General features: G+C 42.6%; 1 protein-coding gene across 1 annotated transcript in view; it reads left to right on the forward strand.

Moving 5' to 3' along the window:
• The first annotated feature begins 4,190 nt into the window (after positions 1-4,190).
• The window catches only part of Tex26 (testis expressed 26), a 37,118-nt gene continuing 16,278 nt past the window's right edge, over positions 4,191-25,030 (forward strand). The window contains exons 1-5 of the mRNA XM_013027265.1: positions 4,191-4,251; positions 4,560-4,733; positions 7,840-7,924; positions 18,957-19,098; positions 22,175-22,334. Of these exons, the coding sequence (XP_012882719.1) occupies positions 4,191-4,251; positions 4,560-4,733; positions 7,840-7,924; positions 18,957-19,098; positions 22,175-22,334 (622 nt within the window). The remainder of the gene's footprint in view (positions 4,252-4,559; positions 4,734-7,839; positions 7,925-18,956; positions 19,099-22,174; positions 22,335-25,030) is intronic.

The raw sequence follows: 25,030 nt of genomic DNA on the forward strand, positions 1-25,030 counted from the left end.
ACATCTATGGTAGCTAATTTTATGTGGCCACCTGGATGGACTACAGCATCCAGATATCTGGCCAAGCATTATCCTGGGCATTTCGGCCAAGGTATTGCTGGATGAGCGTTTTTAATGAAGGATTTTGAATAAGGCAGATAGCCTTCTCTAACGTGGGTGGGCCTGTTTCAGTCAATTATGGGAGCAAATACAATGAGATCGTAACTTCCCCAGCAAGAGTGAATTCTTTGTACACAGAGTGATTGCATGCAAGCCACAGCATGTAGGCCCTTAACTGAGTCTTCAACATCCTGGCTGCTCAATGGATTGCCAACTTCCCCACTGTGTGATTTAATTAGTTAAAATGAAAGATAGATAGATAGATAGATAGATAGATAGATAGATAGATAGATAGATAGATAGATAGATAGATAGATAGATAGATAGATAGATAGATAGATGATAGATTTCCAATTAGTTCTGTTACTCTGGAGCATCTTAGTTTAGAATATTGAGAAAAATGTCTTAAGATATGTACACATAATAGACAGGACAAGTAGGTTTTTTGGTTTTCTTTTTAACACCAGAATGTTTGAAAGCACTGCAGACTACATAGTATTAGAAAGGCTTACCTGGTGCCAGTGGTTGTAATTGTAGCTATTTAGGAGGTTGAAATCTGAGAATTGAGATTTAAAGTCAGCCCAGGCAAGAAAGTCTGTGAGATTTTTATCTCCGATTAACCACCACAAAGCTAGAAGTGTAGATGTGGCTTAAATAGTAGAACATAAGTCTTGAGCACAAATGTTCAGGGACAGTGCTGAGGCCCTGAGTTCAAGCTGCAGTCCCAGCACTAAAAAAGAAAGAAGAAAGAAAGGAAAAAGAGAGAGAGAATGAAACAAAGAAAAAAAGGAAAGACTTTATCTAAAGTATAACAATCAAAGGGAAGAGTGATGAAAGCAGTTACATTGATCAAGATGCATTATACTCATAAACTGACCCCTACACACAACTACTTAAACGTAATAAACATTTTTTTAAAAAAACCAAGGCAGAGAAACTTTTCCAGTATGTTCACACCTAAAGCTGCTGCAGATCACTGTAGATTGGTTTAGACCTCTTTTAAGCTTTTGGAAGCAGCCACTGGTGAATTTCTCATGCATCCTCCATGAACTTGCTCTTGGATCTCACTGACTCCTTCCTATTCCCCCTCTTACTGAGGAGGTGATGCCTTTCTTATTACTAGAGGCAATGTTCCTCAAATTTGCACATATATAGGACTCTTCTGGATGTCTGTTAGAGAGTAGACTCTGGTTCAGGTGCTCTGGGTGAGGCCTGAGCTTCTGTAGTTGTGATGCATTCTTGATGGTACAGAGTCTGCTGTGGGAAGGCTGTAGGTCTGCCCACAGTAACCCATCTCCCGTTCTGTGAATTACCTAGGAACTTTGTTGAAATGCTGCAGCTCAGTCCACCTGACTTACTCCGAGTCTAAGTTCTCACAAATATACCTTCTCTTCCTTGGACCCTCTGCTCTGTCTTGTGGCTTCTGATGCTCCCTACTTGCTTATCACCTTTGGCCTATGAACTTGGCTATTCCTCTCTCATTTCAATAAATAATATTAAGCCGAACACCATTGGCTTAATCCCAGCTACTCAAGAGGGAAAGTTTTGAGGATTACATTTTAAAGCCAGCTCCAGCAGGAAAGTCTCTGAGACTCTTATCTCCAATTAAGCACAGAACCAGAAGTAAAACTGTGTAAAATAATAAACACCAAAAATGCAACCAGACAGAAGAGTATCTTGTGTTTGTGGGGCTCAATGTTGATAAGTTATTGTCAAGATTGTCAGTGTCACAGCCCAGCCATGTGGACCCTAGTCTAAGAGGCAACTTAAAGGATGTTTTAACTGGGTCCTGAAATTAACTAAAAGTCCCCCAACTTTGTATCTGTGCCCTCTGAGCTGAGCTATTCTGTGCTGCAGTCTCTTTGTCCTCACCTTGTGTACAGGAGGAAAGAGAAGATTCAGGAGGAAAGAAAAGATTCAGATAAGCATCTTGTGTGGAGGCAAACTGCCCCTCAAACAGGCAATGCCTTCCTAACATCTCAAAGAAAACAACCCAAAACTCAGGAGATTACCTTGTTCTTGATCCATTCCAGTAAAAGTAATAACTTCTCTATAATCCCTTCAGAGACTGAAGCTGAGCTAATGGTCACCCGGGCCATACCTATGGCTGTTTCAACTACCCATACCTTTCTTACCCCCTGCCCACAATTCTCTCTATTAACCTGAAGCCAATGGAAGATGAACTAAATCGCTGCCATGTAATAAATTACCCTTTCTCTGCCCTTTACCATATCTCCATTAGGGGACAAATGGCTAGACCTAACTCGAGACTTTTGGACTTTGGGCTAGGGAATCTAAAACGCAGTTTCCTCAGTACTCATTTAATAGTTAAGGAAACAGGACCCTCTGGGGGAGAAAGCCACAAAGACCTGTTCTGGCTCCCACTCCACTCAGTACATAACTCCTCATTTCAGCTTTCAGAAGAGGAGCCAAATACAAGATATTAATAAGAATTCACAGTTAAAACTCTATAGAAACTGCTGCCATGTTTTAAAAATGTATTTCTCTTAAATTATGCTATGCTAATTAGCCCTACCATTTCCAGACAGTTAATCTGCTATTGGATGTTACTTTCTTAATTTAGCTGCCACTACTAAATCCTTTTTTAGAGTCATTGCTTTTAATAACATTGGCAGAAGTCTGGGCCTCCTGATGTGTTCCACCATTCATAGCTTTAAACTTTTGAGTATCTAAAAAATGGTATATTCCCTGGAGTATGTGGATGAGACTTTGCCCTCAGAAAATTCTAATTTAGCTCTCCAATGCAAAGATGCTCCTGAGATTCTTTTTCTTAGCTACATTTTGCAGCCCACTGAGGGGCCAGTGCAGGACAAGGAGATGTTGTAAATTGCTTCCTAAACATGTCACCAGCAGAGTTCAAGGTGTATTTCCTGTCTTCTTTTCACAAGAGTGACTGAGAGCTGTGTTCTAGTCATTCTGTAATTACTCAGCACCTCCTGTGTGTCAAAATACCAAGTATTGGCAATAATACAAAGCTCAAAGACTGTCCCCCTCTGGTAGTAACTGCCATACAGGGGTGGAAGATGTATTTGAGTCCATGGCTGTGGCTGGCAATTTTAAAGTACAATAGTAGGTGACAGGAAAGTGGCCTGGCGAAATGAATCATATTTGTGTGTGTGTGTGTGTGTGTGTGTGTGTGTGTGTGTGTGTGTGTGTACTAACCATGTATTCATGTCATCTTTTGGCTAGATTAATTGGTTTGTGGATTTTTTTTTTTTTTTGTCTATGCTGGTTTCAAACCTCCATCTTCCTGATTTCAGGTACCTGAGGCAGCTAGGTGTGAGCAACCAGTGCCTGGCACCCTCTCTGATTTCTTAACTTGAGATGTTATGGTTTCAATCTGGGCAGTGTCTCCCAAAAGGCCATGGGGTGGTGCTGCCCTTGGGAGGTGCTGTTGATTTTCAGGGACCCAGTGGGCCATAGTGGGTGCTCTGCAGGACCTGGGTCTCTTCCTCTTTTTTCTTTGCATCTTGTCTCCAGATGTGATCACTGTTTCTGGTGCCCACTTCCACCATGACCTTCCCAGCCATGAGGTCATGAGATCCGGGAGTGGCTATAAATTTCCTCTAGCACCGGAAGTCAAACCACGCCTTTCTCCACTTCCTATATAGCCCGCTTTAGGCATTTCCTTGCAGTACCCCACAGCTGACCAAGGCACAGGATGACCTGTTTGGACTACACGAACCATCACAGAAACACTTCATTCTCCCTCAGCCACATCACATGTGGTATTTTTTTCTTTAACTTCCTCTTGCTTGGATCCATGACTATGTGCCCACATTTGCTTAAGCTGAAAGTTCTGGAGCAGGTGAAAATTAGCAGTTGAAAGTCTCCCACTATACTTTCTTTGCTCATTTTCTTGCACTTTTTGTTCCTCTTTCCCCAGTTCACAAGGCAAAGGTGAGGGAAGCTCATTGCAAGAACTGCCCGCAAGGATAACCATCCCTTGGCTTCAGCCACCCAAGTCAGGGTGGGGTGGGCGGAGCCTGGGCAGGAGGGAATCCACCCCCCCTCCCGGTCTCCATGGCGACGCGTCACAAAGCACATCTCTCACCGGACTTTGGGGCAGGATGACTCAGCCTGAGCCCATGGCCAAGAGCCTCTCTGAGGGCGCTCGCAAGCTCCAGCCAAGTAAGACTGCGGTCCCTGCCTGTCTGATGGGGGCTTTCCTGGGGAAGGGTACTGGGCAGCCACCGGGGCTCCCTTCTTTAAGGGCCCTGCCTCTCGGGGATGGGAAGTCAGAGAGACTGAGGGTGTTCTTGGCAGGGCCTTTCCAACAGATCAAAGGGAACGAAAGGGACAGACACGGAGAAGCTAGACCAGAGCTGGCTGGGCTGGAGTCCTATTCCCATTGGGTCTGCTAAGCAGCAAAGAAATTGGGGGGACCCATGGGGACCAGGATGCAGCAGAAGGCAGAAGGAGCTTCTCCCTTTTTGCAGCAGAGATCGGACCCCCTCCTGGCTGCAGCAGCAGAGACTGTGAGCTGCGGGATTTAGACAGTCTTTGCCTGGGCAGTTCTGAGATTCCTTCTGTAGGTGATGCCCTCTGCTGCTGCTGCCAGAGACTTCGAGTTTCCCAGCTCAGCTTTGTGCGGCTGTACAGGGACAGCCACGGTAACTGGGACACTAGTGGCATGATCGCTGTGTTGTCTCAGCAGACATCCCCTTCCATGGCCTTTCTGTTGGCAATAATGAACGGTCTCTGATGTCTAGAAGATAATCATTTGAGAACAAAAGGAAGCCATAGATTTGTGCTTAGATGACACAGAAAGAGGAAAAACACTTGACCTTAGGTCCTAGAGGTAGCCAGGCAGTTCTGTCCCTGCACACTCCTGGAACAGGCATTGTGCAATCTGTGGCTGCCATGTGCCAGTATCCACCTGTGATCAGCAGAGGAAAGACTCCATAGGCACCCAAAGGAAGATCATATTGGCCAGGTGACTGACAGGCAGATGCTGCTGGGGCCCTGTTCCAGGCCAGCTTGGGCAAAAGTCTTGAGAGGCTCATCTTTAACCCATAGTTGGGCCTCATGGTATATACCTGTCTCACCTAAACAGGTAAGAGGCTGAGATTGAGAGGATCACAGTTTCAAGCTAGCACAGGCAAAAAAGTTCACAAGAGCCCATCTCAATAGAAGCAACTAGGTCATCCCAGTTACTGCAGGAACCATAAAATAGGAGGATCATAGTCTAGGCCAATGCCCAGGTGAAAAGCAAGACCATAACCAGTACAATAAAAGGTGCTGGGGAACCAGGCACTAGTGACTACTCAGGTAGTTGAGATCTGGATGATTATGGTTCAGAGCCAGTCAGAGTAGAAAGGTCAGAGAGACTCTGGCTCTAAAATATCCAGGAAAAGAGCAGGGCTGGAGGTATGGCTGAAGTGGTAGAGTACCAGCTATAAGCAATAAAGCTAAGCAATAGATTGATGCCCTGAATTCAAATCCTGGTAACTAAGTTCTAAGATCAAATCCTATGATCACCAAATTAAAAAATAATGATATACAGGTGACATAAATGGTTAATGTTTAGTGAGAACTCTCTATGCTAAGCATACATCTTTTAAGAATATTGAGACACACAGTATGGGAATATGGCTTAGTGGTAGAGTGCTCACCTAGCATGCATGAAGCCCTGGGTTCGACCCACATAAACAGAAAAAGCTGGAAGTGGCACTATGGTTCAAGTGGTAGAGTGCTACCTTTGAGCAAAAAGAAACTCGGGGACAATGCTCAGGCCCTGAGCTCAAGCCCAGGACTGGCCAAAAAAAATATTGAGATACTACAAAACAGACACAGCAATTTTAATAGGATAAATGAGTGGGTCGAGACAATAGATCCTAGGCAGCTGTGTTTAATATTTTAATTTATGCTAGTCTTGGGGCTTAAACTTGGGGCCTGAGTGCTGTCTGAGCTTTTTTTGCTCAAGATTAGCATTCTACCACTTAAGCCATACCTCCACTTCCAGCTTTTGAGTGATTCATTGGAGATAAGAGTCTCCATGAACTTTCCCGACTGGGCTGTCTTTGAACTGTGATCCTCAGATCTCAGCCTTCTGGGGACCTAAGATTACAAGTGTGTGAGCCAGCCTGGCTAGCTGTGTTTATTGTGGTATATATACACGATGGAATTCTATGCCTCCATCAGAAAGAATGACATTGCCCCATTTGTTAGGAAATGGAAAGGCTTGGAAAAAAATTATATTAAGTGAAGTAAGCCAGGCCCAAAATAAACATAGGTCCCATGGTTTCCCTTATTTGCAATAACTAGTATATGTCTGAGTCAAGCAGAAAAGGTCAGATAAGTTGATGTTAGGGGAATGAACCCTAAGATAAGTATTCAAATGTTTTTTTCCTTTTATGCAATTGTTTCTAACATATTTATAAGGTGATTGTTTTGTTGCTTTGTATGTCCCCCCCCCACGATATAACCCATGCTTTCACTGTATTTGATGTTGGTATAATTTGTGGAGGGGAAGGGAAAGAAACAAATCGTTTAACTAGGGATACAGGTGGACCCATTGCAACAATGAGACGTACAAGTCGTTATGTCAAAAAAACGAACTTTACAACTTTGGTGGGGGGTGGGGGGAAATCGGTTGGGGGGGGAGTATGGGAAGGGATGGGAAGGGGAAACAAAGAGGAGGCAACAATGCATGATAAGAAATGTACTCGTTATCTTGCCCATGTAATTGTAACTCCTCTGTACGTATTCTCACAATAAAATAAATAAACACATAAATAAAGTTAGAGATATCCAATTCTCATGGTATTTAAAATGTAACAGGTAACCATTACAAAACGAGAAAATGGCTGAATTTTATTACTAAAATGCACAGAATAGAATGATTTCAAATTTCAAACGTATATCGGTAACCCTCACTATTCACAGGGGATGGTTCCAAGACACACACCCCTCCACACTCTACACATGCTATAAACAATCCTGGTGATAATGTGGGACAGTCGCTATGTGACTAACGGGAAGGTGATATATACAGAGTGGATACTCTGGTCAGGGAGATAGGAGCTAGACAGCAGGAGATCCTATCACAGTAGACAGGTGGGCATGGCTAGTGGGCGCCACTGTGTTCCTGGGAAAGTGGATGGCACTTTGTCAGTAACAGGAGGTCCAGGCAGCTGCTATAGTCTGCCACACAGTCAGCCCTATGAGGGGATCTCTTGTTCCCTGGGGGGGCGGGGATTGTTCTTTATTTATAAACTCTAGGCTCTCCCCTTCCACCTGGCTGACTGTTCTTCTCAGCCTTTACTGACTCTTCCTCTTTTGGCCTTGAGAGCCAGACTTCAGCCTCTACTTCTCTAATCTCCTCTCTTCCTTAGCGTTCTCATAGCTTTCAGTAACAGAAGAAGCCATTATACCAAGTTCAGGTCAGCCCTGCTCCATATAAGACATAGGGTTTTCCCTTAAGACACCATTATTACTTGGAGCAAATAGGTTTGATCTTGTTACCTGAGCCTCCTGCAGAACTTGGATTGTAGATAGGTACCATCAAGCCCAGCTTGCTGGTTGAGGTGAGGTCTTGCTAACTTTTTTGCTTAGGTTCATCTTCTACTACAATCTTCCTGACCACTTCCCCAGTAGTTGGGATGCCAGGTATGAACTAACATGCCCAACCATATTACTTTAATGTTAGATGGCCTTGGATCAAAATAGCCTGCTTTGCCACATTTCAAATGACTTTTTATCTTTTTGCCCTTTTAGTAACTGATCAAGAATGGGATTCCTATGCCACCACGATGAAGTTGGCATTCACACCCAAAAGAGGAGCCATGACTGCTTCGATTCGGTACGTTCTTGTGTGAACCCTATGGACTGACTCAAAAACTTTACTTTGCTCACTTGTCTTTTATTATTCAGAATCCCAAACCATCAGAAATGGATGAAAACATACAAAAATGCATTCAGATTGTGTGTGGGGGGGAGAGGAGGACTACTGGTCCAAATATGGTAACAGTTCCTTATCCCCAAGGACAGCCAGACCACCGTAGGAAACCCAGGAAATCAGTATTTCTAGTGTAACTCTGCATTTGGGGTTCACCAGACACCCAGGATACCATCCATTCCCTGTTCTATGGCAACCAGCCAATGACTATGGAATGAATCCACGCGTGGACGGGTGAATGAATACTCTAAAAGGACATTTCGGGGTTAGCATTCATTTGTAACATGAGGGGGTTCATTGTGATATACATGCAACAGCGCCCTTGAACCAATTCATCCCCTTCATATTCCCACTCCCTCCCCTCACCCCCATCATTTCAGACGGGGTTGGATGAGTTTCATTGTGCTATATTCAGTGTGTGTGTGTGTGTGTGTGTGTGTGTGTGTGTAACACGGATCTTCATTACCCCTCAGAATCCTCTCCTTTCTCCCCCGCCCCTCCCACCTACTCCTCCTGGATAATCCTCCCTTTACCTTGTCTGATTTCCATTGCTATCATCATTACCTTTCTAGGTCTGTACTCCCCCAATGCATGAGAACATTCATTATTTGGCCTTTCCAGCCTGGGCCTGGCTTCTCTGGCACCACAGGGTGATCTCCAGTTACCTCTATTTGCCTGCAATTGACATACTTATTTACCACTGTCACCAACACTCATCCCATCCTGGAAGCTGGAGGAAGCAACCTCCTCTCCACCCCCCAACCTCCCCTCCCGCCCTTCCCTCACTCCTCTGCTATTGCAAGGTTGGCTTGCAGCGCCCCCTGTAGGCAGACCTGAGCTGAAGGTGTTGGACATGCCTAGCCCCAGTGGCTTGTATGAGCTCAGCTTGGCAGTGAGTGGCCTGTCTCTCCTTATGACCCTGGCAGGTATGGAACCAGCCTGAGAGGCTTCATGGCCTGTGTTTGCTCTATGAAACGTTTCCACACCAGGGTGTTTTTTTCTCCTTCAAGCTAGTGAGAAGCCCATGCTAACCCCTGCGATTTCTGCTTCTCCAAAACAAGTTGGAAGCCATGAGTGGATCTATTCTATTCTTAAAGAAATGACAATGATGACCCCTGTCTGGGATGAGAAATCAGGAGACACAATTCAAAACACCAGCAGAAGCTTTCACATCTGTAATCCTAGTTACCCAGGAGGCTGAGATCTGAGGATTAAAGTTCAAAGCCAGCCTAGGCAGGAAAGTCTGTGAGACTCTTTATCTCCAATTAATGACCAAAAAGCTAGAAGTAGAAGTGTGGCTCAAGTGGTCGAGCACTAGCTTTGCATATAAAAGCTAAAGGAAAGTGCCCAGGCTCTGAGTTTAAGCCCCAGTGTATGCCCACTAGCAGAGTGATTGGCATAAGGAAGGGATGCAGTAATTCACATTCACTTTCTCCAGAATGATATGTTGGTAGACTTTCAAAAGTAGAATCCTTCAGGGTGCCTGCATTTAGGGTTTCTGGCTAGCACAGGGAGCCACATTCTCTTCCTTAACTGGGAGAGGCATCATCTAACTGCAGTGAACACAGCAGGTGCACAGACAGAAGCACTTGTCTGAGCAAGAAGCGTTTGGGGTGAGAGCCAAAGCCAAAGAGATAGTTGGGTAGTCTTAAGTCAGTGGCCTTCACATGTATATATATTTAAAGTTTTCAGCATAAATTTAAATTCAAGAGATAAAACTCCCAGCCTAGCCTAAACAATGGACATTTTAAGATAAATTTTTGTTTGTGTCAGTCCTGGGGCTTGAACTCAGGGCCTAGGCACTGTCCCTGAGCTGTTTTTTTTTTTTTTTTTGCTCAAAGTTGGCACTCTATCACTTGAGCCATAGTCCCACTTTCAGCTTTTTTTGGGGGGGGTAGTTTGTGGGGGGGGGGTCGTTTATGGGAGATAAGAGTCTTCACGGGCTTTCCTGCCCAGGCTGGCTTTGAACTCTGATCCTCAGATATCAGCCTTCTGAGTAGCTAGGATTATAGGCATGAGCCACCAGCAGCCGGCTAAAATAAACTTGTAAATTAATTAGCAAATTAAATTAGCAAATTAATACTTTTCAGGAGGCCTTTAAACATCCTCCAGCTTCTTTTTTTTTCTGGGAATGGAACCAGAATCTTAAGATACATTTTCAGACCAACGTTGTTGTTGTTGTCTTCTCTCTTCTTTTTCTTGGTCACCATTTTCTTCTTCTCTTAACCAGTATCTGGTTTTGAACTCAGAGAGTTTTATATTTGCTTGGCTTGCATTTTCAGCTGGCCACAACTCCAGCCCAGTTTTTTTTTAATAGTTATTTTGGACATGGAGACTTTTTGTGCCCCAGCTGGCCTCAAACTTTGATCCTTCAGATTTCAGCCTCCTGAGTAACTCGGCTTTTGAGACAGGGTCTTACCATGTAACTCAGGGTGGACTTGAACTTGTGTCTCTGCATTCCTAGTGCTTTCCTTCCCCTTAGAAATCTTTCTACTCAATTTCCCCATCAATTTTCTCTGCTGTGATACAGCTTATATCTGAAAGTAGCTTGTTGACCCCCGTATAATACTTCTTTGCAACTCTTTGACTGGATTAATTGAAATTAATTTTTAAACATGTTCAGTGGGTTATCACAATTATTGTGAGTTATCACAATTATTTTTGGTACACAACTGCTTAAAGCAATAAATGTCTTGACAATGTTAATAATTACTAAATATAAAAGGCAATTTTGGAACTATATTTTATGAAATTAATGGAGCATTTAGTTTTGAGTGCTGTTATTTTGGGGATGGGAGTACATGGGAGCATTAAGTATTTTTCTGCTCATTTTCCTTTCTTCAATGTAGAGATGTTAGTGTTAGGAAAGCTTGTTCAGGGGCTGGGAAGGTGGCTCAGTGGTGGAGCGCTTGCCTTGCATGTATGAGGCCCTGGGTTCGATTCCCCAGCACCACATAAGCAAAAAAAAAGGAAAGCTTGTTCAAGCTGGGAGCTGGTAACTTAACCCTGTAATCCTGGCTATTCAGTAGGCTGAGATCCCGAGGATCTCAGTCCAAAGCTAGTCCTGGCAGAAAAGTCTATGAAACTCTATCTCCAAAAATAACCAGCATAAAGCTGGGCTGGAAGAGTGGTCAAGTGGTAAAGCATCAGCTAAGCAAGTTGAGCAACTTTAGGGCCTTGAGTTCGAACTCCATACCAGAAAAATACAAACAAACATGTTCACATACATAAGTGGACGTGAATGAGAAGGGCTAAGGGTGGCCATGCCATTCAGTACACTGAAGCTATATGCCATAGTCAGATGATTTCCAATGGCTGATTCTCTCTGATCACTTGGTAGAGTACTCCTGCAAGTTTATTGAAAACAAAATGAGATAACATGTCATCTTATTATAATTTCTGAGACATCTACCCAAAAGGCACACCTTAACAAATGACTATTGGATTCTACCAGCTACTCTTCTGCCTAAACACAATTTATTTAATATTATATACTCAGAAAGGACTCAGGAAATAGAACTATTAGCCAGGTGCTGGTGGCTCATGCCTGTAATTCTGGCTACTCAGGTGGCTGAAGTCTGAGGATTGTGGTTCAAAGCCAGCCTGGGCAGGAAAGTCCATGAGACTCTTATCTCCAATAAAGTACTCAGAAAAAGCCAGAAGTGGTGTAGTAGCTCAAGTGGTAGAGTGCTAGCTCTGAGCCCAAAAGGGCTCAGAGACAGTGGCTAAGTAAGCCCTGAGTTCAAGCCCCAGGACTAGCAAAAAGAAAAAGAAAATAGAACCATTGATTACAATCAATGCTTTCTGATATAAACTTTTTTTTTTTGGGGGGGGTCCAGTCGTGGGGCCTGAACTCTGGGCATGAGCGCTGTCCTTCAGCTCTTCAGCTCAAGGCTAGTCCTCTACCACTTAAGCCACAGTGCCACTTCCCGCTTTTTTTCTTTTTGCTTATGTGGTTCTGAGGAATCGAACCCAGGGCCTCAGGCATGCAAGGCAAGCGCTCTACCACTGAGCCACCTTCCCAGCCCAGATATAAACTTTTTGATAAACAGCTTTTGTTTAAAGTGCTGGTTCTGAGGCCTGGAAATTGTCCCTGAGCTTTTGTGCTCAAGTCTAGCACTCTATTATTTGATCTACAACCCCACTTCCAGCTTTTTGCTGGTTAATTGGAGATAAGAGTCTCATGGACTTTCCTGCTCTAGCTGGCTTTAAACCATGATCCTCAGATCTCAGAGTAGCTAGGATTACAAGTGTGAGGCATTGATGCCTATACATTGTTAAATGTTTTACTGTTAAATAGTTAAAGAAATTATGATTGATTCTATCAATCCTATTGAAGTAAATATTTCAAAATGTGATTGGATTTAGGAAAAATATTAAAGTACCTTATCGAATGGTGAAAAAAAAAAATCTAAAAACAACCGTCATGATTCTTATCTACCAGTTGGTTTAATCGCGTAATTTTGAGAAAAATGTGGAACCCCAGTGAAGTCTAGCTAAATTTAAAACAGTCATTACCAACCGCTTGTAAGCCTCCTCTGCTTACACTCATTTTTCTCTCTAGCTAATGACATTTCCTAAGGATTTTTTGAAAAGCTTGAAAAAGAAAAAGGAAAAAAATATGCTTTACTTTATATGAAGAAAAGAGCCATTTTAAGTGCTAGTTGTCTGCCGCTCTTTTAGAGGCTTCTCCCTGCTGACAGGCCGACAGTAATCTCTAGGACCCAGGACTCCAGATGTCACTCACTAGATGTCACTCAGCTCTGCTGCTTTAGGACACGCTGAAATCCACAGCAGCCCACATTGGTTAAAACTGCCTTTGATGAACCTTGATGCAAAACTTCTCAACTAAATTTTGGCCAATCGACTTCAACAATTCATCCAAAAAAATCATACACCACAATCAAACAGGATTCATTTCAGGGATGCAAAGCTGGTTCAATATATGCAAATTAATTAATATAATTCATCACATCAACAAGAGCAAGGATAAGAACCACATGGTTATCTCAATAGATGCAGAAAAAGCATTTGACAAGATCCAACACCCCTTTTTGATGAAGGCTCTGGAAAAACTAGGAATCCATGGAACATTCCCCAATACAATAAAGGCTGTATATGACAAACCTACAGCCAGCATTATACTTAATGGTGAAAAATTAAAGCCATTTCCTCCAAATTCAGGAACAAGACAAGGATGTTAACTCTCTCCACTTCTCTTCAATTTAGTATTAAAATGGCTAGCTACAGCAAGATGCAAACATAAAAGGGATCCAAATAGGGAAAGATGAAGTAAAACTCTCCCTCTTTGCAGATGACATGATCTTGTATTTAAAGAATCCCATGGAGGGCTGGGAAGTAGGCTCAGTGGTAGAGCGCTTGACTTGCATGCCTGAGGCCCTGGGTTCGATTCCTCAGCACCACATAAGCAAAAAGAAAAAAGCTGGAAGTGGCGCTGTGGCTAAAGTGGTAGAGCGCTAGCCTTGAGCTGAAGAGCTGAGGGACAGCGCCCTCGCCCAGAGTTCAGGCCCCACAACCGGACCCCCCCCCAAAAAAAGAATCCCATGGACTCCACTTCCAAATTACTCAAGCTGATTCCAAACTTTGGCAAAGTAGCAGGGTATAAAATTAACCCCTCCAAATCAATGGCTGTTCTGTATGCCAACAATGAGAAGAGCGCAGTTGAAATCAGGAAAGCAACTCCATTCGTAATAGCCCCATGAAAAATAAAATACCTAGGAATTAACTTAACCAAAGAAGTGCAGGACCTCTATGATGAAAACTTTAAAAACCTGAAAAAGGAAATCAAAGCAGAACTTAGAAAGTAGAAAAACTTCCCATACTCCTGGATTGGAAGGTTCAACATTGTGAAAATGGCAATACTTCCCAAGGCTATCTACAAATTCAATAAGATACCTATCAATATTCCAACCGCATTCTTCAAGGAAATAGAAGAGGCAATCCAAAAATTCATATAGAACAATAAAAGACCCCGAATAGCAAAAATGATCCTTAACAGAAAGAACAGTGCTGGAGGAATATCAATACCAAATTTCAAACTTTACTACCAAGCCATACTACAAACAGGTTGGTACTGGCACAAGAACAGACCTCAGGACCAATGAAATAGAATTGCAAACCCAGAAATGAACCCACAGACCTATAGCCACTTAATTTTCAATAAGGGAGCTAAAAAAATAGAGTGGAAGGGCTGGGAAGGTGGCTCAGTGGTAGAGCGCTTGCCTTCAATGCATGAGGCCCTAGGTTCGATTCCTCAGCACTACATAAGCAAAAAGAAAAAAGCCGGAAGTGGCGCTGTGGCTCAAGTGGTAGAGTGCTAGCCTTGAGCTAAAGAGCTGAGGGACAGCACCCAGGCCCAGAGCTTGGGCCCCATGAATGGACCCCCCCCAAGAAAAAATAGAGTGGAAGAAAGATAGCCTCTTCAGTAAATGGTGCTGGCAAAATTGGTTAATCACTTGTAGAAAACTAAAGCTAAATCCTTATATATCACCCCACACCAGAATCAACTCCAAATGGATCAGAGACCTCAGAGTCAAAGCAGACACTCTGAAAACATTACAGGACGGAATAGGAGAAACCCTTGGACTCCTTGGCACGGGCCAAAGTTTTCTTAATAGAGACCCAAAAACACAACAAATCAAAGAAAGGTTGGACTAATGGGATTGCATGAAATTGCAGAGCTTCTGCATGGCAAAGGACTTAGCTAGCAAGATCAATAAAAGGCCACAGACTGGGAGAAGATCTTCACTTGCCATACAATGGATAAGGGTCTCATACCGAAAATATACCTGGAACTCAAAAAATTAAATCCCCCAACAACAAATCCTCAAAGAAACAACAGCCCAATAAATAAGTGAGCTAAAGACTTAAAGAGAAACTTCTCTGAAGAGGAAAGAAGGATGGCCAGTAGACATATGAAAAAATGCTCAACCTCTCTAGCCATAAAAGAAATGCAAATCAAAACAACACTGAGATACCACCTCACTCAGTTAGAATGGCTATAATCAAGAACTCTAATAACAACAAATGCTAGAGGGGATGTGGCCAGAGGGAACCCTACTGCATTGTTGGTGGGAGTGTAATCTTGTTCAACCACTTTGGAAAGCAGTATGGAGGTTCCTCAAAAGACTCCACATAGAGCTCCCCTATGACCCAGCAATCCCACTTTTGGGCATTTACCCAAATGATTACAAACAATACCATAATAAAGCTACCAGCACAACTATGTTTATTGCAGCATTTTTACCATCGCTAAGATAGGGAACCAACCCAGATGCCCCTCATAGATGGATGGATCAAGAAAATGTGGTATATATACACAATGGAATTCTATGCCTCCATCAGAAAGAATGGCATTGCCCCATTTGTTAGGAAATGGAAAGGCTTGGAAAAAATTATATTAAGTGAAGTAAGCCAGGCCCAAAGAAACACAGGTCCCATGGTTTCCCTTATTTGCAATAACTAGTATATGTCTGAGACAAGCAGAAAAGGTCAGATAAGTTGATGTTAGACAAAATGAACTCCAAGATAAAGACTCAAATGGTTTTTCTTTCTTGCTATTGTTTCTAACGTATTTATAAGGTGATTGTTTTGTTGCTTTGTATGTCCCTTCCCCACAGTATAACCCCAGTTTTCACTGTATTTGATATTGGTATAATTTGTGGAGGGGAAGGGAAAAAAAACATTATTTAAATAGGGATGCAGGTGGACCCGTTGCAACAAGATGCTTTGTCGAAAAATGAACTTTACAACATTGGCAGGGAGGGGGTTGGCGTAGTCATGGAGATGGGAGGGCAGGGATGGTAGGGGAAAAACAAAGGAGGAGGCAACAGTGCTTGATAAGAAATGTACTCATTACCTTGCTCATGTAATTGTAACCCCTCTGTAAGGTATTGTCACAATAAGAAACTTATTTAAAAGAAGAAGACTGCCTGGGGAGAGAACGATCCTCCACTCTGGACACCAATGCTAAGACGCGAAGTCTGCGCAGTGTAGGGAGTGGGAGTGGCAGGCAGGGGCCCTGGGGATTCTTGTTACCAGGTTTCCCATTTGGGATCCTTTCTCTCCTGTTGCTGTATATATACCCTGTAACTGGGTAAGGAAAGTTGACAAAGGAAGGATCTAAATCATGAACATAGATGAATAAAACATTTTTATAAACCTTGTTTATAAACAGGGTGATATGCCTATGGACACACATTGACAAATGTCTAGTATGCTCATGGGAGAATTGCAATATTGCAACTCCTTTGAACAGGTAATTTTCAGTTCAACACAATGAATACCAGGAAGCTGGAACTACATGTTATCAGGGTGGTGAGGAGGTCAAGGGGATGAGAGTAGATGTGAGAGGTGAGGACAATGGACATGTATGAAAATGGAACCAGGTAGCCCGAGAGGATGGGTGGGGCTTGGGAGAGATGGGGGAGAATGGTGGAAGGAGTGACATTGATCAAGATGCATTGTACTCATAAATTTGATATGGTGAATTGGAATCCTTCTGTACAACTACTTAAAGATAATTTGAAAAATTGTTATTAAAAAATTTAAAAGACCAGCATAAATATGCAAATTTGATCTCAGATAAGATATGATCCAGGAATGTGTAGATAGATAAATAAATAAAACAGTTCCATTCAGATGAGTCTAACTTCCCAGATGTTTGTTTCTCTTGCATATTACCTGAAGTCAATATGAATTTTTCTATCCTATTAGTGTGGTTTGAACTCAGGTACTGGGCCCTGCACCTTAGGATTTTTGCTCAAGGCTAAGTGAGCCACAGGTTGAACCATAGCTCTACTTCTGCTTTTTGGTGGTTAATTGGAGACAAGGGTGTCACAGAGTTTCTTATCCAGGCTGCCTTCAACTTTGAATCTCAGACCTTAGCCTCCTGAGTAGCTAAGATGACAGTTATGAACCACTGGTGCCCAGCAATCTAAACTACTTTAAACATGCACAAAAGATGTACCATGAGTCTCCAGCTACCACTCATCTATAAATAACACACAGGTAAACTTCAGCTTGTCCCTCCACCTATCCTTCCTACTGGACCTCTTCTTTCCCTTCTTCTCTTCTCCATTTCCTTCCTTTACTCTTCTTGTTTGTGTTGCCAACACTGGGTTCAAACCTAAGGTCTTGCACTTATTAGGGAAGTGCTATACCACTTGGGCTACATTCCTAGCCCATTTTACTTTATAAATTTAGAGTCTCACACAGTTAAGAAAAGTAAAGGAAGGAGTGGGTTGAAAGAGATGAGAATGTTGAAGGGGTGACATTGATCAAGATACACTGTATTCATAAACTGCTTTGTTATATGGTACCTCCTTTATACAACTACTTAAAGATAATAAAAATTTAAATTCTTCAATATTGAAGTCAGCAATCATATTTGCCCAATGTCTCATAATTTGGGTGGTGTGTGTGTGTGTGTGTGTGTGTGTGTGTGTGTGTGTGTGTGTGTGTGTGCTAGTCCAGAGGCTTGAACTCAAGGCCTGGGTGCTGTTCCTGAGCCTTTTGCTCAAGACTAGCTCTTTATTATTTGAGACACATCTCCACTTCTGGCTTTTTAGCTGGTCAATTGGAGATGAGTCTCTTAAACCTTCTTTCCTGGGCTGGCTTTGAACAACATACTCCTCCTGAGTAGCTAAAATTGTAGCCATGAACCACTGGCACCCAGCTGTCTCACGATTTTTTAAAAAGTGGTTTGAGCCAGGCACTGGTGGCACTCCCCTGCAATCCTAGCTACTCAGGAGGCTGAGATCTGAAGATTGTGGTTCAAAGCCAGCCTGGGCAGGAAAGTCCGTGAAACTTTTATCTCCAATAAACCACCAGAAAACCAGAAGTGGCACTGTGGCTCAAGTGGTAGAGCACTAGTCTTGAGCTGAAGAGCTAAGGGACAGTGCCCAGGCCCAGAATTCAAACCCCACAACTGACAAAAAAAAGTGGTTTGAAATTGAACGCAAACAGGACCCACACATGATATTTTCTTCTTACGCCTCTTCTTTCATTTAATCTACACATTCTCCTAATTTTTTTCCGATAATTTTTTTTGCTGACAAAATAGAACCATTGGTCTGGGTTTTTCTAATTTAATTCCTAGGATGCTGTTTAAAATACTCATCCTTTCATGCATTTCCTGTAATTCAATAATCTAGAGAACTCATCTGATTCCAGTTCCAATTCTTGGCAAAAATATTTAGTAGGTAGTATTTTGTTCATCCATCCAGAAGCATCAAGTATCTGGTACCCAGTCTCTTTTTGAGCTCTGATCCTGGTGGTCATTTCCTAGAGGTATCATTTCATGAGGACTTGCAAACCTAAAAGAAGTATCTTGATTTCTATGTTTCTTCCTTTCATCCACTGGGATTCATGTACATAGAGAGACTTTTTTTCCAACTAACTATTGGGTTACACAGAAGTACTCCGTACAAGACAGCATCTTGCTCTTTACAAAATTCATCTCCTTATATATTTTCTGGGATTTATAAGGAATCATCCCAAATTAAGCAATTGTTTCTTACCAAAGAAATCTGAAAGTTCAATTTGATCTGGTACCAAGTCTTAATTTAGTCAATCTTTAAAAATAGATAATAGGGGCTGGGTACTGGTGGCTCACACCTGTAATCCTAGCTACTCTGGAGGCTAAGATCTGAAGATTGAGGTTCAAAGCCAACCAGGGCAGGTAAGTCTATGAGACTCTTATCTCCAATTAATGACCAAAAGGCCAGAAATAAGGCCATAACTTAAGTGGTACAGAACTAGCCTTGAGTGAAAATGCTCAGGGACAGTGCCTAGGTTCTGAGTTCAGGCATACACACACACAAAATTCATAATACAGAAACTGATGTGACATGAACCATTTGTGAGATTTGGCCTTAACCTTCCTCTTAGTCTAAATTCTACTTTTTTTTTGTAGTCATAAAGGTAACCGAAGATTAGGATTCACGTACTCACTTAGTGATCCTCTGAATCAGACACTGTACAAAGATGAGTACGTTTGGAAATCCCCTTCTAATGACAGTGTGTTAACAAAGACAGATCAATCTCAACCTGATAAGGTAAGCTAGTAGCTCCTTACCTGCTGAACTTAGCACTGTATTGCACTCATAGGAATGAGTCTGGATGTGTTATAGAGAGCCTTCTTCTGTCTGTAAGGATTTAAATACATAGCCTTTCTAGACTATGTCTTGCCTACCCTCTCACAGTTAATTCCAATTATATTTCCTCTAGCCCCTAGGAATTGTAGGATTTCAGAAAGTCATATGGGATGAGTCATTTTAATGGCAATAGTTCACTGACACTTAATTTATGCAGCTGTCAGTCACTATCTCTGTCTTGTTGTGGGACATTGTCATCATCTGGGAAGGAAGTCCCAGACCCACAAAACCCTTCACACTCCCCAGTCCCTTTGCATTGGTAGCCATTAATTAGCTTTCTATCCCTGTGGATTTTTTTATTCTGGATACTTTTCAGGTAATCTTTTGTGCCTGATTCCTTTCACTTCACATACTTTTGGGGGGCCCACTTATATCCTCACAATCATTATTCCTGAATAATTGAATACCACATGTATATATCACAGTGTGTTTATCCATAAATCCATTGATGGACATCTGGTTGATTCTACTTGTAGACTATTGGTTGACTGGTGCTGCTTTGAATAGGCATGCACAAGGACTTGTGTTTGATATCAGGTTTTGTGCACACATAAACCTCCTTGTCTTTTATCATGGTTGTTTTTCTCCAGAATGATGTTCTCCTGTCCACAAATGGAAGGCTCCTCTATCTATTCAAGGCTCAGCTTAAAAAGAGTCATCTCCAATTTCCTTCCTTGGAGGACAGAAGTAACTGATCTTCACTCTGTGTTGAACTTGAGGCCTGGTGCTGTCTGCCCTTGTCTCATCATAAAAGGCAGGGTTCACTTGTGGTATATGGTTTCACTAATGTGGCTGCCACCGGGGTGCACCACCTGGATACATTGAATGGGTGGCAAGGTGGGAGAATAGGTAAGATTTGTTGCTCATAAGAATGTGAAAGATAAAGAAGGAAGAGAAAAGCTTGATACTCAGATTTCTGGCTTGTGTGGCTCATGCTGACAGCTTACTGAACTGGATCATGGGGGAGAACCAGGTTTGGCAGGGAAGGGGATAGAAGGAAATGTGAACTCCACGTAAGGTAATTCCAGGAAGCAAGTGAAGATAGACATCTGAAGTTCGTCTTGAGAAAAACGATTTGGAGGTGAAGACTTGGGATTCAACAGAACACACACATACTCTATTTTACTTTCTTCCTCACAGAATCTATTCACCATAACTCTTAAATGCTTTCTTTAAAATTTTAACATCAATGTAAAGGAGTTGATACAAAATTATACACATACACATATAATTTCCCTGTAAGTGCTATTAAATGTTCTTACTCATTGAGCACTAGCATGTTAAGCACCTGTGTGCTCCTAGCCAATGAGATCTAATGTTTTAAATGCCCATGTGCCATCAGCCAATGAAAGCTAGTGTGAGAGACTGAAGTTTGTGCTCTCAGCCAATGAGAACTAGTGTGGTGGTCTGTACTTCATACTCTCGGCCAGTAAGTATTGTTGTGCTAGACTAAAATGTTATGAATCTAGCCATTGAACCACAATAGCTGCTACCATTACACAGAGAGGAATAATATACTACTTACCTCCTATGGTCTTGCCAAACACCCGTATAGTATAGTTTAAAGGCTCTACCCTGAGTCTCGGAATTCAGGATTGTTTAATAGCATAAGAGGTATGCAAACAGCAAACAGCTTCTTCAATTGATGCATTGTGTTCACAGTTCATTTCTTCAGTATTCAAATTATAAGAGAAAGGAGAGAATTGAGATAGAACCTGGAGTTCAAGAGAAAATAGATCTGAGTATCCTGGTTCAAAGCCAGCCCAGACATAAAAATCCATGAGCCTCTTAGCTTGGATTAATTAACCAGCAAAAAGCCAGAAGTGAAAGTGTGGCTCAAGGGGTAGGGCGCCAGTCTTGAGTGCAAAAGCCAAGTGAAGAGTGCAGGGCTCTGAGTTCAAGCCCTCATGCTGTCAAGGGGGTGGGATGGGAGAACTAGAGGAAGAAGTAGGGTGAAGAGAGGGATTTCTTTGTGAGACAGGAGAAGGAAAACCTGAGGTGTTATACTGATGGCAACCACCCAGGAGAAAAGAAGAAATAGAAGTTGCAAGAGAAAAGTGAGGACTGTCGAGTGATATGCTGAAACAGACTGAAGTGGACATGATCTAGCGCTCCAGATGTGGCTTGTCTTTGCTGGGGAGCACTTCTGGCTCTTCCCTCCTCACAGAGTAGAGGAGGATGGACAGAAGAACTTCTCTGCTGGTGACTTCAATTTTCTTATAGAGATAGGAAGGAAACCTGGTCATTACAGAGGGAAGATGGGAAGAGTGGATGGAGGTTTCATGATGAATCATCAGAATCTCACTAAGTGGTGGCGAAGAGGAGATGGGACCCACCCATCCCTGCCCTAGGGATACTCCAGGCTGTGTCTCTCTCAGGAGTTCCCTTGGAGAAAGCAGCCACTGTTACTGCTTCTGGGCATGCATGACCAGAACTCCTTAGCTTTGGCAGAATTCTGGTTGGAAACACAACTCTTGGGCATTTGCAATGACATTATTTTATTATCTATATGAAATGTCACAAAGATGCATACTGCTACCTGTGATACAGGTAATCCCTTGCCTCTTGTTAACAGACTTCCTGACTATGTGCGATGGCCATGTTGTGGCTGAGCTTAAAAGATTTCAAAGAATGTGACGTGGCCCCATTACAGTGGCTCATACCTGTAATCCTGGCTACTCAGAAGGCTGAGATCTGAGGATCCCAGGTCAAAACTAGCTCAATCAGGAAATTCCATGAGGCTCTTATTACTAACTAGTCAAAAGCCAGAAGCAGAGGTGTGGCTTCACAGTGCTAGCATTGAGTGAAAAGCTAAGGGACAGCACTCAAGCCCTGAATTCAAGCCCCAGTACACACACACACACACACACACACACACAACCACATACACTCAAAGTGGACGCATGAGTCCTTATATTCTTGGTTGCATTTGGTAGACCTGTGCCGATTCTCTTAAACACTGTGCTTTCTTTGCTAGGACTTTATTAAGTGGACCCTCCCTAAAGGACGTCTGAGAACAAAAACAACACCTTGCCCCCCGCCTAGGACAATCCCAATATCCATGGAGAATGTGAAGAGGGCAATATCCAATCAGTTTCTTTCCCAAACTAAGAGAGACTTTGTGGATGTTTTTAAAGGTAAGCCTACTTTTCTTCTTTTCCAGGTAACATGCTAGGCACTGCCACAATACTCATCATCAACACTATTGGGTCTCTTCTCTCAAGGACTTCACAATCTAGACCAACACAAGACATTTTCATCCACTAAAACAACCAAGCATAGATAAGTGCTTCTTGCCCCTCTGGGCAGGGTGCTTGTGGTTCCAGTCTGTTTGGTTTGTTTTTTGTTCTTTGGTGCTGGTACTGGGGCTTGAACTCAAGGCCTGGGTAACTGTCCCTTAGCTTTTTCACTCAAGGCTGGCACTCTACCATTTGAGCCACAACTCCATTCCCAGCTTTGTGGTGGTTAATTGGAAGTAAGAGTCTTACAAACTTTCCTGCCCAGGCTGACTTTGAACTTGGATCCTCAGATCTCAGCCTCCTGAGTAGCGAGGATTACAAGTGTGAATCACTGGTATCAAGCTTCATAAATTGCTAGCATTAAGCCCTGTGCCTTTCATAAATTAGCATATTCAATCCTCACCATACCCTATGTAGTTATTGCTCCCTTGTCAAAGGTGACCCTGGCTGGCTGAAGTTCTGTAGTAGGAGTCAGTCTACTTTAGTTTTCCTGTCTTGAGACACCTAGGTTTTAGCTTCCTCTTCTTTTCTCATTCAGCTGCTACATCTTATTTGGTTTCCGTTTTCTAGAAAGGTGGCAATGTTTCTAATCTGTGATTGGTCTGATGAAGCATGGAGACATCCCACTGGATTCCATGTGAAAAACTTTTAACCTTTGACTTTTCAACCCTTGCCGTCTCAGTTCTGCCCCCAGCAAGTCATTTGTGGAGTCCCCAGGGACCTTCCAGCCATCCACATCTTTCCTGGCCTCTGAGCAGCAGTTGGAGTTGCTGGCTGAGCTAGCAGCCATTTCATGGAGCACTCTTCTCCCTGTGCTTCTGTGTCCCCATGCTTCTCTGGTCATTTCCCCATTTCATCTCTATTACAAGCTGGGCACCCAAAGCTCACACTTGTAATCCTAGCTCCTCAGGAGGCTGACATCTGAGGATCACAGTTCAAAGCCAGCCTGGGCAGGAAAGTGTGTGAGACTCTTATCTTCAATTTGTCACCAACAAAATAAAATAAGACCCAACCAGAAGTGATGCTGTAACTCAAGTGGTAGAGTGCTGGCCTTGAGCAATAAAGCTAAGGAACAAGTGCTTAGGGTCTCTATTACAGTTATTAATTCCTTTAAAAATCCACTATCCTAGACTTTTACTTTTGTATTCTTTTTTTCTGTTTCTTTTCTTTCTTTTATTTTTTCTTTTTTGTCAATCATGGGGCTTGAACTCTGGGCCTGGGTGTTGTCCCTGAGCTCTTCAGCTCAAGGTGAGTACTCTACCACTTGAGCCACAGCACCACTTCCAGTTTTCTGGAAGAGAAGAGTCTTACATACGTTTCTTCCAGGGCTGGATTTGAACCGCTATCCTCAGCCTCCTGAGTAGCTAGGATTACAGGTGTGAGCCACCGGGCGCCTGGCTCGTGTTTGTATTCTTCACCCACCTTCTCCAAATGTGTCCTAATTCTACTTCTAACAAGTAGAAGTTCCATGACACTCCCAGTTTGTTACCTTCTCCTTTCCGTGGCGACCATCTTCCTACATTACCCATCAGCCCTTCCAACTCCCTTACTATATGGAAGCTAGATGAATCTTTAAAGTGCCTAGATCTGGTTATACTATTTCTTCCTCTCACTGGCTTTCTGTTGCATTTCAAATAAAATCCAAGTTTTAGCTCCTGTTGGGCTCATCCTTCCTTAGTTCTTCACCCTGTTCCCTTCAAAGTCTACCTGTTCCCATCTACCTCACACATAGAGTTCCAGGCATATGTACGGGCCTTATTTTATTTTTATTTATTTTTAATTTAATTTAATTAACTTATTTATTTTATTTATTTCTTCTCCAGCCCTGGGGCTTGAACTCAGCACCTGGGCATTAGTAATATCTCAAAGCTAGTACTCTACCACTTGAGCCACAGTGCCACTTCTAGCGTTTTCTGTTTATGTGGTACTGAGGAATGGAACCCAGGCCTTCATGCATGCTAGACAAGCATTCTACCACTAAGCCACATTCCTATCCTGGGCCTTATTTTAGTTCCTGTAAGATGCCCATTTCTTTCCCATCTTTGGCCAGTGTATCCTGTCCCCTTTGCCTGAAATGTTCCCTCCCCAGTTCTTGTAGCTTGGCTTTGTTGTTATAGACCCCAGCGTCAATATCACCTCTCCTGTGACACCTTTTCTTAACATTTCATCTGAAGAGATATGCCACCATCCCATTTCATCTACTATTGTATGCTTTGAATTCACTTGTTACTGATTCTTTTGTGTGTTTTTCCCTTTCCTCAATTTTTCAGTAAGATCACTGAAGTCCTTTTACGTAGAACCAGCTCAGGAAATAACAGACAATATATGGAAGATACTCATTTTGAAACTAGATAATAAGATATCAAAACCCCTCTATTCCTGTAGATTCACACAAGGGTCATGGGAAAGCATTTGAAATGTTTGTATTCTCTTTTATTATTGCTTTGTGTGTGTGTGTGTGCCAGTCTAGGGGTTTGAACTCAGGGTCTGGGGACTGTCCCTGAGTTTCTTTTGCTCAAAGTTAATGCTTGAGCCACAGCTTTACTTCTAACTTTTTGGTGGTTAACTGGAGATAAAAATCTCACCGACTTTCC

Source organism: Dipodomys ordii, unplaced genomic scaffold, assembly GCF_000151885.1.
Source record: "Dipodomys ordii isolate 6190 unplaced genomic scaffold, Dord_2.0 Scaffold102, whole genome shotgun sequence".
NCBI lineage: Eukaryota > Metazoa > Chordata > Mammalia > Rodentia > Heteromyidae > Dipodomys > Dipodomys ordii.